General features: G+C 37.0%; 1 protein-coding gene across 2 annotated transcripts in view; it reads right to left on the reverse strand.

The window, feature by feature from the left end:
• Positions 1 to 3,424: 3,424 nt before the first annotated feature.
• The window catches only part of LOC145693093 (oxysterol-binding protein 1-like), a 327,552-nt gene continuing 310,359 nt past the window's right edge, over positions 3,425 to 20,617 (reverse strand). For both annotated transcript variants that reach the window (XM_081768782.1, XM_081768781.1), the window contains one exon: positions 3,425 to 3,675. In XM_081768782.1, coding sequence (XP_081624908.1) covers positions 3,542 to 3,675 — 134 coding nt within the window. In that variant the 3' untranslated portion in view covers positions 3,425 to 3,541. The remainder of the gene's footprint in view (positions 3,676 to 20,617) is intronic.

Below are 20,617 nucleotides of genomic sequence, written 5' to 3' on the forward strand. Positions count from 1 at the left end.
ATTAAATGCGTGGCGTGCGATAAACGTTCCGTAGAGCGCATTCGGTTCCAATGGTAGCTATAGCTGGTTTAATGTGTCTTGGTAAAGTATGCCAGAACTTACGGTGGAGATGCCGTAGAACTTCCCGAACAGGAGGCAGCTCTAAATCTTCCAGAATTTGGCTGTTGCATGTATATCTATCGTGACCAGTGATGATGCGACCGGCTCTCGTTTGCACACTTTCAAGTGTTTGAAGATGACTGTTAGAAGCATGTTGCCAAGCAGGTCATGCATAAGAAAGTGTGGATATGACTATCATTTTCAATATGTGCACGCGGACCTCATGAGATATTGAAGTGCATCGAAAGATGGGACATAATGCTGATATCTTGCGTAATGCTCGTTGCTTTATCTCTTCGATGTGTGAGGTGAAGGTTAACTCAGGATCAAAAGTCACACCCAGATATTTAGCGTGTGTGGCGTGAGGAATGTGTGCATTCTCATACGTTAAATTTCGAGGAGCGCGAATGCGTCTTCGACTGTGGATGACAGCATAGCTTTCGTCTGCATTGATTTTAATTCTCCAACGTTTGGCCCATTTCTGAAAACCGTTTAGTTGACGTTGCTTGTAGATGTAACACTCTGCAAGTGAGCTGCTGGTCGTGAAAAAGGCACTGTCGTTGCGAACAAGCAATGTGGTAAGGTCGGTAGATCTGCCGTGTACAGATTACATAAAAGCGGTGAAAGTACAGCACCCTGTGGAACACCTGCTTTGATAGCTCTTGACGTGAATTTGACACCGTCAACAGACACATGAAATTTTCTGTCAGTAAGGTATGAACGAAGTAAATGTAGAAGACGATCTGGAGAACCTTGTGTGTATAGTTCATATAATAGTCCTGCTAACCAGACTTTATCAAATGCTTTTAACACATCCAGGTATACTCTAAGGGTGTGTTGTTTCCTGTTGAAAGCCGCTGTTAAGTGATCCGCTACTCATACGAGTTGCATTGTAGTGCTATGTTGGGCACGAAACCCAAACTGATGGAAGGGTAAGCGACTACAAGGTTTCAGCTGAGCTTAAGTAGCCATATTGGTAACAGATACATGCGGGTATAAGATATTTCATTCATTAGTAATTGTTTGACACATGAGTTTAAACTGTTGTGTTATTATTAATGTTAAATTATTTTATGTAATTATGGAATTATGGATTGTTTATTGTTTTATTTTTAAATGGGAATATACGCAAGTAAATAGTTTAAACATTCATTCATTTAACTTACTACGTACTGAAAAGCTTTAGGCTGTTGCTGCCAATCTTTGTTGACATCACCCGTCTGGGGGGTATCTTTGTATAATGAGGTCATTACTTCCAGGGGATGAAAGTTGTTCGCAACTATAATAGATAGGGATAATACTGCTAATAGCATCTGTTACTAAATGAGGGTACTATGTGACCATACTCAGCTTTTTCAGTTTTTAATGTTCCATTTGGGATTTTAATGAAAATTGAACATAATTTAAATAAATACTACATATGCTTGTCGTGTGTATATATGGTTACTACTATCAATATTAGGATGGCTTACCATGCGGCTTTATTTAAACGGTTTTAAGTTGATAATCAATGCCTTGATTTTACTTACCGAATTTTGTGAATTGATAATGAGAAATTAGCGTTTACATAGAATAGAATAAGACAATAATTATTATATAGATCGTAGTAATTAATGACTAGTAATTGTATCAGTGAGAAGCATTTACACGTCAGGAGTTTATATTTTGAAAAGTTATTTTAAATACAACTTTTAATACTCAATGTATTGATTTGTTAATCATTTCTATACAGATTGCTTACAATGAAAATTACGTCAGCTCAGACCTGAATATTGTGTGAATAATTTCATTTTACACAGGAAGATACAAGGCCACAAGACTTCGGTAACACACTACTACCCATCACACTCAGAGAGCAGAACTCACAACTACTTCGACTCCTTTCCACCACACCACTGTCTCCAAAATACATGCCATGGACAAAATAACAGACACATGGTAGAGGTCCTTCTCTGCCTAGTGCAGAGTAAATTTATATTTGATGATGATGATGATGAATGATCTGCAGAGAAAAAGTGATTTAAACTATCTACTGATACATTGGAACAAAACAGCAACTTAAGTCTGTCTTTTGCCTCCTTAAATACAGGTGCAGATCTTACACTTTTTAATATGTAGGTTCTCTTTAACATTTTTTCTTTTTAGAGTAAATTTGTTTCATCTCCACTAAACACTTCTTCAGGTTTGTACGTGGCTTCAGACATAAACTTCAAATATTCACTTGGATATCTGATTCTGTGGTGTTTGTAGATGCAGATTCTTCCGCAATTTTAATGCTGTGGAGTGATTTTCGCACTTTTAATTTGTCAAACTAAACTTCTGACGGTTGAAATCCTCCAGTCGGATGTTCCACAGTAGGTTTTTAAAATGTACGGGAAAGTTTTCTCAAGAATTATTACAGTGTTTTTTTAAATTACGGTCTTCAATCAATTATTTTAATGCGGCTTTCATTTTTCATTTGCTGGATCACGCAGTTTTTGCTGATAGCGAAATCGAAGCTTTAGAATTTCTGATTTTATTCTTTAGATCTTTTGATACGTTGTAAAGTTGATTTGTCAATATTTGAAAGCGATATGGATACGATTGCCTCACCAAGACGCAACCAAAAATTTCAATTTTAATTTTGAGGCAATTTTTCTTTCCTGGTGCGAATTATCTTCCCTTCACTTTTACTTGGAAATGAAAATGAAATTAAATAATTCAGTTTTACGTCCCACGATTGTGTCCTTTAGGCTAAGGTTGATGGATGATTAAGCAAGTGAACAATGATTGAAATATCGATGGAATGAGAATGTGGAAGGAGTAAACCCATAGACACGATGATGTCCAGTACAAATTTACTTCGCCTGGATCGAACCACGACTTCACGCACCAAAAGTAAGCGCTCTACGATTGAGAAACCCTCGTGTCCTCGTCAGTTTTAAAAGAAGATTAAAAATTTATAAATCGTGAAAAAAGGCTGAGAAAATACATAGTAATCTCTTGGCACAAAACAAAGGCGCGGATAAAAGAACAAAGTGGTACAAATATTTGTTGACACTCGAAGGTGATCGACTGGCGGCATTAACAAAGTGCAATTGGTTTTAAGAGTATGGTAAGTAGTTCGGAACACCTACTTTGAGTTTATTTATCTAAACAATAAAATATGTACCTTATATTGATAGCAATTGGTGAGTTTGAGGTAGTTTTGATCGGCGAATAATGACATTCTTACCAAGGAGTGGAGAAATTGGTCACAATTATTTACCTCACGAATGTATAAACGGCGGATCAGAAAACAGTGAAAAAGGAGCTTTGACTGTACATAATCAAACTTCAAAACAAATTAAGATAATTGATCACTATAATCGAGTGTAATTTACAGTGATTTTAATTTGGCAAATAATAAATACATTAATATTTTCATGTCGAAATCATACAAAATGGTGCCTAAAATTCCTTTTCAGGAAAATAAATCCGGGCATCTACTCCAATCCTGTGTTTCCTTGCATAACCAGTATTGGCCTCCATATTCATACATATCAGATTTGGTTGTGGAGTTTGTATGTTTGTAGAACCAAACCGGTTCATGGCATCCTGAAACATTAGATACAATGTGAAACACTTGAATAAACGTTATTTTGAAACATTTGAATCTATGCATTTTTAATACTGATTTAAACCAGACAATTTACAATCAAGTACCGAAACCAAGTTTATATAGGGCTATATAAAAACACCAGAAGAAAATGCAACTTACCTTTTAGCGTGGGGTCAGGGAAGACCTTCGGAACATTTGTGTTTCATAGTGGAGTATAGGTTTGTAAGTCATGAATGCTTCCCTTGAAATACCGGTGTTGTAGCACTCTTACTTTTAATGTAGTGCAACAGTTCGTTTCGTGAGGGATGACGGAGAATATTATTTGCTGCGGAGCCCAAGCCTTAGATCTGACCACAGGTATTCAATAATGTTGAGATCTCGGAATTAACTGGATCAGGAAAGGTGTTGTAACTGATCTCGGTGTCCATAAAACCGCATCTAAAGAACTGCAGCAGTGTTATTTGGCGCATAGTTATCTTGGAAACTTGCATCGTTTACGATAAACAAGATCTGGGAGGTGTACTGGTACTCCTTATGGAAAACTGTTTTTCTCCAGTGATAAAGTAGACTGTGAATTTGACATTAATATCGGTTATTTTCGATTATTTTTACATGTTATCCCGTTCCACCCCAACTTCTTAGAATCTTACTCTCATTGGGGCTGAATCTAATTTAAATGGTATCGAGAATGAGACTATTGATCTCAGCAACTTCGAAAAGTACAAATTCGACATTAATATCGTTCGATTTTGATTATTTTTACTAAATTCCTTTTCATCCTCTATAGAGGTAATAATGGGTGCCGAACTTGTTTCTTAAATGTCATTTTTGATATCACTATTCATATTGAAATCTAAAAATATTGATTCGACGCTAATATCGGTCGCTTTCGATTATTTTTACATGTTATTCCCTTTCCTTTAGGGGAATTCCAGGAAGGATTTTATCCCCACTGGAGGACGAATGTGAACTTAAATGATGTCGGAAGTGTTATTAATCATCTGAACGAAAGCGAAAGTTATAAAATCAATATTAATATTCATATTTTCAAATATTTTTACATTTCGCGTTTAGGGTGTTTAGGGAATTCTTGGGTTATCTTACCCCAAAGTATTTTTCAGACTGCAAGTCAAGCATCTATTAAATTTAGGTGAATATCTCCAGGCGTTCCAATGTTATGTCGGAACGTACATAGATATATCCATTTTCATATATCACATATAAGCGGGCCTATACCGAATAGGAAAGCAGTCTCTAATTCATCAAAATTTTCAGAATACTAGAATTATGCGTTATAGACCGACGAATTAATATGGCACCTGACTTGGAATATCTGCAAAATATCTACACACGTTCACACATTGGCGTAAGTAGAAGAGTCAGGAGAAGCTAGGGCTTCTAAAATATTGTTGTTCCCCTAGAATACTGTTGAACATAGGTAAATTTCTTTCAATTCTCTGAAATAAGGAACTATATTTTCCCTAGCAAAACATCGTAGTTACGGTAGTGGTTTCACCTAGAAAATTGTTGCATCATTTATCGAGAGAACATAACGTGGACTTAGAAAATAAAAATGGAAATTAATATTCAAATTGTATCGAAATCTTTATGTTCATTGTGGATTTCTTAGTTTTGTGTTTCCTATGTTTGTTAAATTGTCCAGATAAGCTGGAAAAGAATAGCGTTATATCTATATATGTAAATTATGTGCTTTGTCTCCATTGTAACAAAAGAAACACTGACCAAAGCTTAAACACACACTGTATTTTAAACTATTATATGTTAAATACAAAACAGTTTTAAATACAGTGTTTTGATGCATTGTATAACTTTTCATCATAGATTTTTCCAGGACTAGTCCAGGAAAGAGTTTTCATCATAGTTTCTGGGTTATCGAAGATTTCCTACGCGGTAATGATTTTCGTCAACCATAGGAAATGCAGTTAGATTATGGTGCAAAAACAATGACGCTACATCGTTATGGTAAACCACCTAACAAATTGTTCATGTTGAAGAGTGAAAACGATCCACTTCTATTACCTGAAAAGTTAATAACATATTGAAATATGATTAGTATTAAAGTTTGAATTACAGTCAACAGCGCATGTTCCTTCTAGAAGTAAGATAGTTGTACCATTAAATTAGTAAGTTCATGGACAATATCTATTAGAACCTAATAAAGATTGATAGACAAACTAAAAATCTTAATACCTTGACCATTGCTATCGAAACGAAAATCTTTTGAAAATAGTTAACCCATTAATTATGAGTAATTTTAACGATATATATAGTAAAAGATATTAAAAATTACGTTTCTATAGAAAAAGAAAAGTGAGGATAGTGAGATCCTAGACTCTCGAAAGAAATCTGATGAGTCGAAGTTAGTAATAAGTGGAAAGGCAGAACCACAATTAAGAAGTTAATAGATCTTTGCTATAAGTTCTAATATATTTGCTTGGAACAAAAGTTGTTTAGGGAAAGTTAGTAACTATGAAAATCACATAGTTAAAACCAAACACTCCGTTTCATTGAGCACAGAATCCAATCTCAGCAGCATGTTCACCATGGATTAAAGATCAAATAAATATGTTATTAAATCAGAAGATTATTGAAAATAGTAATAGCCCATGTAAGAGCAATACACCTACTATTGAGAAGGCAGATAACATTTTAAGATGCCTATTAAGTGCTACATGGATAAACATGTTGTATTCCATACTTCTTCATTACCAGATAGAACATTCTGTCATCTTCATCAACGATCGGAGGACACTTATAGTATTCTGTCGGTGATGTAAAATCAGCATACCATCAAATATCTTTTACGGAAAAATCTAGGAATTCTACAGGTTTTAATATGTCAGGTATAGGAAGTCACAGGATGCGTTGTCTTCCTCAAAGTTATTTATCAGCTCCAGCGATTTATACAAGAATATGCGAATTACTTTAGCAAATATATGTCCAGAAAATGCAAGATTTTATATGGACGACATATGTGTCTACACAAACCATCAAAATCTCATGGCTGATGTTCCGCAGAATATTACTTAGACTTTAAGACATGAAAAGCTAAAACTATCAATTGAAAAGTGCTAATTTCTTCATGATCAAACGTTCTTCATATTTTAATCCGTTTGGTTTTCAGATTCGCGATAACAAATGCTATCAAGCGTTTAAACCACCAAAATCATGTAAATCCCTAAAATCGTTTTAGGCTTGTGTAATTATGTAGGAAGTACTATGAAACTGCTAGCCATTGTTCTATTATCACAACCATAGAACCATTACAAAAGCTTTTACATAGTGGAAGGAAGTTTGAATGGACAGAAGTTTATGAGGACATATTCCAAAATTTTTTAAAAAATAATGGAACCTCCATTATTATTACTTTATATTCAGGGACGATTATTAAGATTGTACAGCGATAGTTCCCTAAAATCGATAGAGAGTGTGTTGTTACAAAAGAGCGGTGATTGGAACCCCGTAGGATACTGTAGTCGATTGCTTAGACCAAAGGAAGCTAAAAGGCATAAAGTAGAATTCGATGTACTTGCAATATTACCATCATGCAAGGAATTCAATTTTTATTATAAGCACTGAATTTGAGACGCACATACAGACCTAAAGCGTTACTTTATCTTAAAACAACGCGAAAATTATCGCCAAAGGTGATTTATTGAAATTTAAAGAATATCATTATATTCCCATACACGTAAGTGGAGAAAGTAATGGCAGTGTTTTCTTGAGTAGAATTACTGATATTCAATTGACTAAAGAAAATTACGATCTGGATGAATCAAACTGCTTTGATTTCATTTGAAGATGATATAGACGTATCAGATTTAGAAAGACAGGATAGTCATATCGGTACAATATTCAAAGCATTGAAGAACCCAGAAGAATGTGATAGTCGAATGGAAGGGCAGGCATTTGGATAATATTTGTAGTTATTTTGTAATAAACAAAATAGTCTTAACATAATATTGAATAATACTATTTAAAAAGTAGTTCACACGGTACCCAAACGATATGATACATAATCAAATGCAGTTGAGCTCGTTCCTTTAGTCGCCGCCTTAACTTAGATTTTGCGAAAAATTTTATTCTATCAACACTTTTTCTATGGAAGCAAGACTGAAAATTCTTCAGGTTCATATTTCTGTTATAGAATAACATTATGATTGTGGTAAGTTGCATGTCATTATCTTTTTTCACTTATGAAAAACAAGCAAAACAAATATGGTAAATTTTGTATTAGTTTTAGTAAGTCAGACTCTTAACAGTTAAGTTTATAAAAGAAGACTATGAGGGCCGTATGATTTGAATCTATCAATACAATCTGAAATACTATCATGTCTCCATATATTAATATTTCTGCCTATGTTCTGTGTTCATGTCGCCCCGGTGTCCGTGAAACAACATGTAGTTATACGGTCGCGCCATCGTACGCTCTGCGGGACCGCTAGTGGTTCTCAACTCTTTTACTTTTGATTTTGCTATGCAACCGTCGAAGAGTGCCGTAAGTTTCCCTCCCCCTAGAGCCCACAATGGCTAAATCCGCCTCTGTTTAGTATTCCCGAATTTGATCGTCGAAATGAAAACTTACGGGAGTGACAGTGGTTAGATGACTATTTTATAAGCTATCATTATATTTCTTCTTAGGAAGTAGGTAATCAATAGTTGGTTTACTCGCTATGGGGAGGTGCCTGAAGAGAGGGAGTGATTCAATACATCAGTGATAGTGTTCAAGCCAGGACCGGATTAAGACATTTAGAGGCCCTAAGCACTTAAAAGATTTAGGTGCCTTATGTAATACAAAATATAAACAATAATAAACTACAAAATAAAATTTTATCTATCGAAATTGTGCATAACTTATAGTAAGACGAAAAAATGTTTAATTTCGTATACTTTCACTTTATCTATATTTGAAAAGTTTTCTCTTTTATAATTGCGAACTCTTTGATCAGTCTATAATAGTCTTTGCGAAGTCTTTAATAGTCTTTTACCGTTACTATTATGAATCATTACCTCTATTCACTGCAATTTTATTATTTTAACTTCCGACAGGAATTTATGTTTTTGATGGTGTGTGTTTTTCCCACTGACGTTGTTCAGAATATGCACGTATTTCGCATACATGTCCTACTCTTTATTGGTGTAGGTCTGCACCCTCTGACTGCTCTTATTATTATTGTATATATCTATATGTATCTATCATTTAAAGTGAGAGCTGTTTTGCGGGTACTGTTTCAGCTGTACCATTTGCAATATTACTCTATGACCACTGGACCACAGTAAATTTGAGTGTGCCTCCTCCACTTGATGCCCTAAGCATGTACTCATTTTGTTTAATGATTAACCCATCTTGGCTTAAGCAATACAATCTTGCAGATCATATTTACTTTTAAGTCTGATTGCACCGATCTGTAGCGGAAAGTAAAAGTTTTAAATGAAATTTGTTTTAAAAGATACAAATTTTACAATTATGAAGCATATTGAGAATGAACTTACAATGTTGGTATTTCTAACCGATGTAGTCTTCCGCCAGACTACCCATTGCTCTATATTTTTTCAAATATTCCAAGAACACTAAAACATTTGAAACAGATTATACTCTATCTTGCAGTATATAGAGGTATTTGTATGAAACGATTACATACTCTAACATTTACAATTTTACGTATGGGCTTAATTAGACACTAATGAAAATTCATTGAAAGTGTCTTCAATTTCGATTTTTACCTAATGGAAGAGAGTGGCGTGTGGTGCTGTTTGCGACTAGGAAACAAGTCATAAACGGCAGCACACCTTTTGCCAGCAAGACAAACTCTAAAATAACATTAACGTTCTCTATTGGTCTAGCAGTTAGCACATGGTCCTGGGTTCGAGAGGAATAGCGCAGAAAATTTAATTTCACAATAATTTACTTTCATTATCATCCGTCTCCTTAAACTTAAAGGGCATAAACATGGGACCTTAGATCCATTACCAATATTGATATCGTGTTTGTGAATTTTCTTGGCGTTCTCTCATTTCCTTCCACATTCTTATTCCACCATTTCTTTTACAATTATTCACTTTCGTTAATCATTCAAGAGTATAAATGACATATTCCTGGAATCTTAAATTAAAGATTTATTTTCAGTTTTACATGTCCTCGGTTAAAGCTGATAGTTTTTCAGTTAAATAAATAAATCATAGGAGTCTTTCTTCCAGTACCATTGTCACATAGTGTAACAGTGTTCAAAACTGCGACTTATTTGCAATGTTTCTAATTTTGTCAAGTAATATTGCAACAAAAGAAGAAGTACAAATTTACCTACTATTCGTTAAACATTAACTCTGCTACAGAATTACTTATGTCATTTTAAATTATATTGAAAATTTCAGCTAAAATTATTTCGTTTGGCAAATACTTGGTAATTTTGGAATAATATTCAGCAGTTCAAAGTAATTCCTTCTGTTCACTGACTTGCCACCCTCTTCATGTATTCTAAATGCTAATTCACGCTTGTATAAATGAAACCTGTCACACTAATCGGATGTTCTAATATTTATTTCTTCTTATTTTTTTATAATTCTAATTATGTACGTTTTTCATGACAATGCTACTCATTCGCATAACCCTTTCACTACCACCGGGACATATGTGTCCCAGATACATTCTCAGAGGACTCGTGGTAATTTAGCGCATGTTATTGCTATGAATCGGTGTTTCACTGGCAAAGGGAAGCCTGTTAATGGTTTACAGAATTCTTATGAACATTATCAAACATACAGCAGTGTAAGTGAACAGATGAAAGTGAAGAACAAGATGCTAGTGATAGAGCAGTGGTTACATGTACTGTCATTTGGAAAAGGATGCCGAAATGTAATAATAAATATGACCCAATTCTTTTTCTGACAATATACGTATCATAATTGAAAATGCAAGATGGTCACTCGTGTCACTACCACTGAGACATAAAGGTCCCACATAAAAATATCAGTGGGATACATATGTCACACCCTTCCCACGTCGAAAAACGAAACGGCGGAGTTTTTTTATTTATACATTTGAAAACAACTTAAAGTACCCATATATTAATGTTTCTCACTCCGAAAAAAAAATGGTAGTGAAAGGGTTAAGTGTCGATTCTTACGTAATCGAATGTCTTTAACACAGTACTTAGATGAAAATACATTTGGAACTACTCTTGAGATCCACTATCTAAATGAAAATTATTTTATCACTGATTTCTCAGAAATCACTCATTTCTCTATACCAAAATAAATATGGCAAAACATTTTCATTTATCACTTCATGAGCATCTCGCTAGCTATTTCGCAGAATTATAATAAATACTTTGGAAATATTTAGTGCAAAATTTTGTTTTGGCTCTAAATTTCTGTGAGATTGATGTTTTAAATGTCTGCCAATTTAAATATTCCTAGGGTATTTCAGAAAAAACGTCCAGTGCTTATAAATCTGAAACCGTTGAGAATACAAAGATGAAACAAAAACTGAGGTAGGAAAATGTCATAGGGCACATCACATAGTTATGTCGTTGTGGCCCCCAGAGCCCTCCTTCAAGGGGACCCAATGGCCAACTTCAAATTCTCAAATAGGAACATGTATTGGGTCATACCTCATTCGGTAGTCCTTAAAAAACTAAAGAACTTTTGTAGGAAACTATTTTCGATTTGGGCCACCGTTTTCAAAATGGCCGCAAAAAGTTGGTCTTGTATCAGATAAAACGTCCAGTGCTTATAAATCAGAAACGGCTGAGAATACAAAGATGAAACAAAAACTGAGATAGGAAATGTCATACGGCACATCACATGGTGTTGTTGTGGTGACCCTCAGGGTCATTTTTCAAGTGGGCCCAGAGAGCAACTTCAAATTTTCAAAAGGGATCATGTATTGAATTGTACCTCATTCGGTAATCCATGAAAAACTAAACAAATTTTGTAGGAAATAATTTTCGATTTCGGCCACCGTTTTCAAGATGGCCGCAAAATGCCCTGTATCAGTTTGAAGTTGGTCCCTAAGCCCCTTCACGGAGAGCCCGGAGGGTCACCACAACACAACTTGATATGCTTTATTATCGTTCCCTATCTCAGTTTTTGTTTCACAGCTTAGCTGTTCCATTCTCGTTATATTTGAAAGTCCGTAAACTTGGAACAACTACAGACTAGCTGTTTCGTTATCACCTTATTTGCACAAATTTAACTAGGAATATGAAAATCTAAGATTTTCCGATGTAGTGATAAAGTATCACTCACAATGTTATACCAAAGGATGAAGAAATTGCTTTATTCCTTAGTCAACTGAACGAAACGCTAGTTTCGGCTATGTATAATGCGCTGAAGAGAAGCGTTCAACGACACAGATTTCACTGCTCTCTCGCTGATCGCTACATTCGTTAAGTTCGTGCCTGTTCGATTTTATTTGGAAAAAATACCCTTCTCACTTGGGTTGGAGTGCAGACGACAAAAGTGAACATGAGGCGAATGATTGACCTACCCGCAGTAACCCCTAGAAAATGCATTTTTGTTTTTTTTAAAGAGGTTTTGGAATATACCTTATTTAGAAGCACGAAATGGAGTGAACAGCCTGTACCATGGAGGCATCACCATTGGTTGAAAAAAGGAATGGCAAAGTGCATCCCTTTAATAACCCAGTTAGCATATTTCTTTTCTGGGAAACTTCCGGACACCTCCGCATTTTATGTACCCTCGTGGCCAAAATTGTCTTTACATCACCGTGATAGGTATGTGACCGCGCAGTACTCCAAGGAACGGATGATTGCATAACAATCTGTGATTAATTTTGAAGAGTTTTATTTTGACTAGGGAAATAGCGTAGGTAAGGAGGTAAAGGCACATATTTGAAGCGTCAGTATACTGTCATCTCTGAAAAGGTTCGTATTCTCTTTTTTTCAATTTGTTGTCTTATATGATAATTTAATAACTGCTAACAACTGCTACCAGCGCTTTTCACTCTTCAGGAATTTACTACGACATGTTCGGAGGACACTTTTCTAAGTCCTAAATGTGTGCGTGAATTATTTCATTCGTCTCACTGTCCTTATTTGAGAAAGGAAACTGATTACACTAAACGAGAATATGTTTCGCTGTCGTAATGCAAGGGCCGTAATAAATAAGGCTCTTATTATTAAATTAAACACAGAAGTATTTATTCTGTGTATAGCACAATATAATACAGTAACTAAGCAACATGATAATCACAAACACCAGCAGGTTTTTTTTTCCAAAGGGAGGGGTGACAAAACGCCGATATACAGCTTTTCGATTTATTGCCCTGTATATATTAAGTGAAAATTCACAATATTTATAATTGAGAGCATTTATCGTCTTACTTTTTGAAATCGCCGCTGTAGCCTATTAGTCAGAACATTCATCTCCAGACGTGATGTAGAGAGAAGAGAAACAAAGAGATATGACCAGTAGCGTAACAAATTTTACTGCGCCAGGGATTGATTAATAATCACTTTACTCATACCCACCGCCTGTCCCAGGCATTTCAGCTTCTGCGTTATATATATGGTTCTATGTCAGAAGGGCCCAACAAAAGGGCGAGGACAGAAAGGCGCGAGTCAAAATGGTCAAAAGGGCCCGCGACATAAGGGCTTGAGGCAAAACGGACCCGTGTCAAAAGATCCCTACGTCAAATGGACCCGTGTAAAAACGAAACCCACTACCAAAGCAACCGAGTCAAAAGGTCTCCGCAACAAAAGTCCCTGAGTCAAAATGGCCCAGCGTGAAAAAGGCCTGGGTCAAAACGTCCAGCGACAAAAAAGGCCTAAGTCAAAAGGGTCCTGCGTCAAATGTTCCCGAGTAAAATCAGCCCCGCGTCAAAAGATCCGATGTCAAAAGGTCTCCAGGTGAAAAGCACCCGGGTAAAAGGCCGCCAGCGACAAAAGGCGCCTAGTAAAAAAGGACCCTGTGCCAAAGAGCCCGAGTCAAAACGACGCAGCGTCAAAAAGGCCAGGGTCAAAAGGGACCGAGTTATAAGCGCTCTGCGTGAAAAGAGCCCCGGTCAAAAGGATCCCACCTCAAAAGAGCCAGCGTCAAAGGCCCCCCGACAAAAAGACCCGAGTCAAAAGGACCCTGTGTTAGGAGTGGTCGAGTCAAAAGGGCCCTACGTCAAATGGACCGTGCCAAACGGGGCCCTACTTTACCAAAGGCCGACCAATAGGTCTCTTCAAGAAAAGTGCCCGAGTCAAAACGGCCTTGCGTCAAACTGGCCCGAATAAAAACAGATACGCGTCAAAAGAGCCCGGATAAAAGGAACCCACGACCAAAGTGCACGTGTTTTAACGGACGGGGTCAGAAGATATCCGCGACAAAAGAGCCCGAGTCAAAAAGGCCGGGGGAAAGGGTCTACACGACAAATGGACCGGAGTCAAAACGGCCCCTCGTCAAATGGGCCCGGGTCAAATGGGCTCGATTTAAAAGGGCCTTGCGTCAAAAGAGCCCGGCTCAAAAGGACCCTGCCTCAAAAGGGCCCTACGTCAAATGGACCCGTGCCAAAATGGGCCCCGCTACAAAAAGGCCTTAGGCAAAGGTCTGCAACAAAAATGCCTGAGTCAAAACGGACCCGCGTTAGAAGGTCCCTGGTCAAAAGAATCCTGCGTCAAACGGGCTCGAGTAAAACGACCCCGCGTTAAAAGACCGAAAGTCAAAAGGGCCTGGATAAAAGGAACGTGCGACATGTTTCCGAGTAAAAACGTCAGCGGGTCAAAAGATCACCGGGACAAAATGTTCTGCGCCAGAAGGGCCCAACTCAAAAGGGCCCGCGTCGAAATGGCCTGGGTCAAAAGGTCTTCGCGACAAAAGGATCCGGGTTAAAATGGCTCGAGTTTAAAGGGTCCTGCGTCAAAAGAGCCCGCGTCAAAAGGACCCCTCCTCTAAAAGGCACGAGACAAAAGAGCCCAACGTGAAAAAGACTCGAGTGAAAACGTCTCCGCGACAAAAGGGCCTGAGTCAAATGAGCCCGAGTCAAAATGGCACGAGTTAAAAGGTCCCGGGATAAAACGGTCCACCGTGGAAAAGGACCGGGTCAAGAGGGTCCCGCGACAAAAAGACCAGAATCAAAAAACCCCGAGTTAAGAGGATTCGTGTCGAAACGACCCTACGTTAAACGGTCCCGAGTATAAACGGCACCGCGTCAAGAGAGCCCGAGTCGAAAGATCTCGGAGTCAAAAGAGAACGAGTAATAGGTCCTCGCGTCAAGATAGTCCATTCAAAAGGTCTCCGCGTCGAAAGGAACCTGAGAGAAAAGTGCCCAAGTCAAATCGGCCCCGGGTCAAAAGATGTTCCCGACAGAAGAGCTCGAGTCACAACGAACCGCTACAAAAGGGTCCAAGTGAAAACGGCCCGTGTCAAAAGGGCCCGGTAAAGGGTCACGACAACAAAAGAGCCCGAGTCAAAAGAGCCCGGATCAAAAGAACCAGCCCCTTGAGGGCACGGGTCAAAACAGCCTCTCTACAAAAGGGTCCGTGTCAAAACTGCCCCGTGTCAAAAAGTCTCGGCAACAAAAGTTTATGAGTCATAGCGGCCCCACGAAATAAAGACCCGAGTGAAAAGGGCCATGCGTCAAGTGGCCCGAGTAAACACAACCCCGCGTCAACAGAGCTCAGGTCAAAAGATCTCCGGAACAAAATGGCCTCGCAACAAAAGTGCTTGAGTCAAAACGGTTCAGGGTCAAAAGATATCCGCGATTAAAGGGGCCCGAGTCACAACGGCCCAGCTACAAAAGGGCCAAGAGAAAGGGTCACCGTTACAAAAGAGCCCGAGTCAAAAAGGGCGCGCGACTAAAAAGCCCCACAACAAACGGGACCTACGTCTAAAGTGCCCGGGTCAAAAGTACCCACCTCTAAAAGGCGCGAGTCAAAACAGCCCCGCGTCACAATTGCCAGGGTCAAAGGGGCTCGAGTTAAAAGGGCCCTGCGTCAAAAGATCCTGCGTCCAAAGGACACTGACACAAAAGGGCCAGAGTCAAAACGCCCCAGCGTGAAAAAGGTCCGTGCGAAAGGGCACGAGTCAAAAGAAACCCCGCGTCAAAATTGCCCCGTAAACACGTTTGCACGTGTTAAAAGCCTGTGATCATAGCAAGAGTGAAAATCAGGCATTAGAATAGTATCCTTTTAGTAAGCTGAAGTGTTTGTGCAAAAGAAGGAAAAATATCTGTAGTTATTAGTAACAAATAAGAAATCTGTATGCTGATATTAGTTTTGTTCGCTTGTTGATTGTTCTGCAACAGTCGCTATCGCTGAAGTCCTCCAAAAAGTTTGTTTTACAATTCCGAATTTCTGAGATGGTATTCATTCTCGTGACATAGCCTAATCAAACTTAATCTATTATTGACTTTCCCCTTGGTTCTAAAATTCCATTTCTACCTTTGGATCAAAGTATAGAATGAAAAATATTCTGTGGAAAAGATTAGTTCAATTTTGCTGTGAGAAGACATATGTGGATTTGTATACAGGGCATTGAGACTGAACGATAATAACGACAAGCATGGACGCATTGATTTGGAGTGGGTTTTTTCGTTCTGAGTACTCATATCTTTATAGGAAATATATACTTGACACAGTGTGTCAATTAAATCAACGCATTATGTGCATTCCGCCATATTGCATATCACACAATATTGTTTTAAATGTAAAAGGTTATGATTTTACACTTCAACCTAGGCTTGAATATTCCCACAAATGACAATGTAAACTCATTTTTGACACGTTATCTGTTTGGAACAGGAAGTGCTATGTTTCACACACTGTATGTATCTAATAGATAAAATGTATCGTGACAGGGCAGTAACAAAGATACACATGGACGGAGGAAAAGAAAACGTTATAATTTGGCATTGTGTAGAAACAGTGTTAAATGATTTAGTTTACATCATGGGAGCCATACTGAATTCTGCATATTTTGAAATAGAGGTAAATGCGTGTCATATAAATTGATGCTAGAATCTTCCTACAAACTACCTTCATCGTCCGTTTCAAAAGCATCGGATTCTACATTACTTATTATTTCCGTAATCCCTGGGCTAAAATACTCCACTATCATAGGAACCACGAGTTGTCCCGATGTTATTCATAGCCAAAAGCTCATCTAAAAAGAGGAAGTGAATCCTTAGCAAACTAAAAGAAGGGTGTTGAAAGAGCCATACACATTTCCACTGGCTAATAGAAAAACTAGAAAACAAATAGCTACTTTTTCCTTCTCAGTACTCATATCTTTATAGGGAATATATACTTGACACAGCATATCATTTAAATCTACGCAATACGTGACCTGTACGCATGAACGTGATAAATATTCGTGAAAAGTAAACAGAAGTGAGTAGTTTTATGTGGCTGTTCTTTACTTCCGTCGCAGGAACTCACCTTGATAGGTGCGCGGCAACTAAAGTTGTCTCCCTCGCTGAGCGCCTTGTAACAAGGGAGCAACTATAGTTGTCCATGGGTCTCATAGTTTTCTAAGTATTTGCAGCTATATGGCGAGCTGTGTGCATTCTGTGTCAATCCCTCTCTGCCCCTACCTGTGGCTGTGTTCGCGAAAATATTGTTTGATTTTCAAGAGGGAAGGCATGACAGTCTCAAGAGAAGCCCTTCATCGTAGCGAGTGACGACACACAAAGTAGTGGCAGGCAGGTGCAGAATGTGCTGGAAAGAGTTAGCAAGCTCAATACTAAACCTTTTTTCTAAAAAAACAAGTCATTTTACAGAAATTTTTGTGAATCACTATATATATACAGGGTGTTTCAAAACAACACCGACAACTTTTGAAAGGGGATTCCTGATACCAAATAAGACAAATAGTACAGACCAACCTAGGTGCACAAATGCTACCTTTCGGAGCTATAGGCTGTCGAAAACATGAAAAAATGAACTTTAAAGGTACATAGCCCCAAACCTATGGGAGCTACAGTAGTCGGACAAGACTTACTTAGGAACTAGTGTGTACTCTATTCAAAAATACATGTTTCAGAATCCTGTGATACTTCCGCAACAAATTTTATAGAAAGAATTTGGCTACGGGCATATAATTTGAAGCACTCACCAACTACCTCTATAAAATTGTCGCGGAAATATTGCGGGATTCTGAAATGTGGATATTTGGATAGTGCACATATTTGATCCTAAGTTAAATCTTGACCCGTCTACGGTAGGTTCCATAGTTTTGGAGCTGTAGACCTTAAAGTTCATTTTTTCGCGTTTTCCGTAGCTATTACTCAAAGGAAGCATTTGTGCACACAAGTTGATCTATATTTTTTCTTATCTTGGTGTGAGGAATCAGCTCCCAAACGTTGTAGGTGTTGTTTTGAAACACCCTGTATATAGTAATTTTGAATGATACGCACTGAGTGCTAAGAAGAGAGAGAGAGAGAACTGAAATCCTATCACATTAAAACTGGTATTGTCCGGAGAATAATGGTAATATGAAACATACGTATTATATTTAAAATATCTTAGAAATTATACTTCTGACAGGAATTTCAAGAGAATAATAGGTTAGTAGGATTTAAAACTACTGGTTCTTTTAAAATCTTTGCATCATGCTAGATAGCATAGAGAATTTTTCGTTTAAAAACATTTCTAATTAGAAAGAAATTATACTTTAAAGAGAAATATTTAAATTCAGCTTAACTTTTAAATACTTGATGAATCAAGCAAATGAAAACAACTCGCATGAAAGGTGACTGAGAAATTTAGTATTTGGAGAAACAAATAAGTAATGTGCAGGACACAGAAATTTCTCGTGTCGTCTCAGAAACTAGACGAGAAGTGTATATTCTAATGAGAGTTAAGACAAGAAGTGTATGTCCAAGTTAGAGACTAGACGAGAAACGACAATTCTTGTCTCATTTTCGAGACAAGATATTTATCAAGTCTCATGGGCAACAATTCACTGAAGTCTTAAATACCAGTGTTTTAGTATTACATGATTCAAAGTAAAAGTTCAAAAATTATTACAGTGGTTGTACGAGCACAATGAAGAGTAAAATGAAATCTTTCATTTTTACGTCCCACGTTTATGGCAGTTAGGCTAAAGGAGACGATGATGACGACAAATGAATAAAATGGTGAAATGATGAAAAAGAGGAAATAGGAGAACCCCAAGAAAACCCACGAACACGGAAAATGAAGAGTATTTATCAACATTTTTAAGATACGTAAGTTATTACATAATATACTTCAATAATAAATATGATTTAAATGACATATTACACTCTTAGTGGACCTCTCGTGACTCGGAATTATTTTCATAATTTCTATATAAAATTAAGAAAGCCAAGGCATAAATTTATAAAACGAGAAGAGAAATAATTCTTCGAGAATCAAAACGAGACAAGAATCCAACATTTAATTTAACAGATGACAGGAGAAAACTTTATTTCTTGTCTTGTCTCGTGAGCAACACTACCCAAACGTACCGGTAATTAAATGAAGTCTTCCGTATCACTAAGGAGGGAGAAGATTGATGGCTCAGTAATACAGCCTTTACATTTGTTGTGAGGACCATAATTCAATCCCAAATATAGTAGTGTTCCTCACGAGAAAGATGAGAAATAAGATTTTCTTGTCTCATGAATATTTATAGAATTCTCGTATCGTCTCGGTTTTTCGAAGAATTATTTCTCTTTAGACTCGATTATTTAAAAGATTTTCCCGTCTCCTCTTTTCGCGTAAGGTAGTTTCTGGTCTGGATTCAGAAGAAATAAATAATCTGCTAACTTTTATGTTGCTTGATGGTAATTGAAGAAAGTACTACAAATCTGTTTTGAGATCAGCCCTATGTAATTAGGAGAGAGACGAAACTAAATCAAACAAAACATGAATTTTAGCTTTCTTCTTGAGAACCGAGATTATATGAGACGTAGATGGTAGATCTACAGATTAAAGTGGAATTCGAACCCGAGTTCTGATACACAAAAGGCTCATGCGCTAGTCATTAGACCAACAGTTAGGGGTAAGATAATTATATATATATATATATATATATATATATATATATATATATATATATATATATATATATATATATATATATATATATGCAAAAAATTAAAAATTACATGATGTAACCAACTCTTAACAATTAGCGCGAAGAGCGCCAATTCATCATAATCGGATTGTGTGTATGACTGAAAAGAAAGAAAAAACCTTCGCATTGGTATACTTTGACAGAATCCACATATATGAATGCTCGTAATTATTACATAATATGGAACTATATATACAAAGTTATCACATTGTAATCAAACTTTTTTGTCTTTACACTGTGGAGTATGCAAGGGAAGTTTTCTCTTTCTAACCTACTTGTCAAAATATTCATCTCCAGCCATGATGTAGTGAGAAGAGAAAGAAAGAGATATAACATCTGTAAGATTTATATGATTCACTAAGGGAATATAGGAGTTAGAACATTCGAGTTAAACACACATAAGGAAACTTTCACAAAGGTCCTAGAGAGGTAAAAATATAGTTAAGAATTGGAAAAAGAATCACGTAATTTATCTTTCTTATATTCTAGTATATTTATTTCAGCATCCAAACATCTACAACTAGGATTACGAGATAAAGGGAAGATATAAAAATTTCCGTTTTAAGATTTAAATCAGAAAAAGATCTATTCTACCTGATCTAGACTCGAAGTAACAAACTTTGAACTCGAAAATCAGAGCCCTACCTACTGATCTAGTAAGTGCTAATAGCACTTTTCACTCTTCAGGAATTTAACACGACCTGTTCACAGGACACTTCCTAAGTCCTAAATGTGTGCGTGAATTATTTCATTTGCTTCACTGACCTTATTTGAGAATGGAAACTGAATACGCTGAACGTGAATATGTTTCGCTGTCGTAAAGCAAGGGCCATAATGAATGTAAATAAGGTTCTTATTATTATATAAAATACA

Source organism: Thermobia domestica, chromosome 8 (genome assembly GCF_964235325.1).
Source record: "Thermobia domestica chromosome 8, izTheDome1.hap1.1, whole genome shotgun sequence".
NCBI classification, from domain to species: Eukaryota; Metazoa; Arthropoda; class Insecta; order Zygentoma; family Lepismatidae; genus Thermobia; species Thermobia domestica.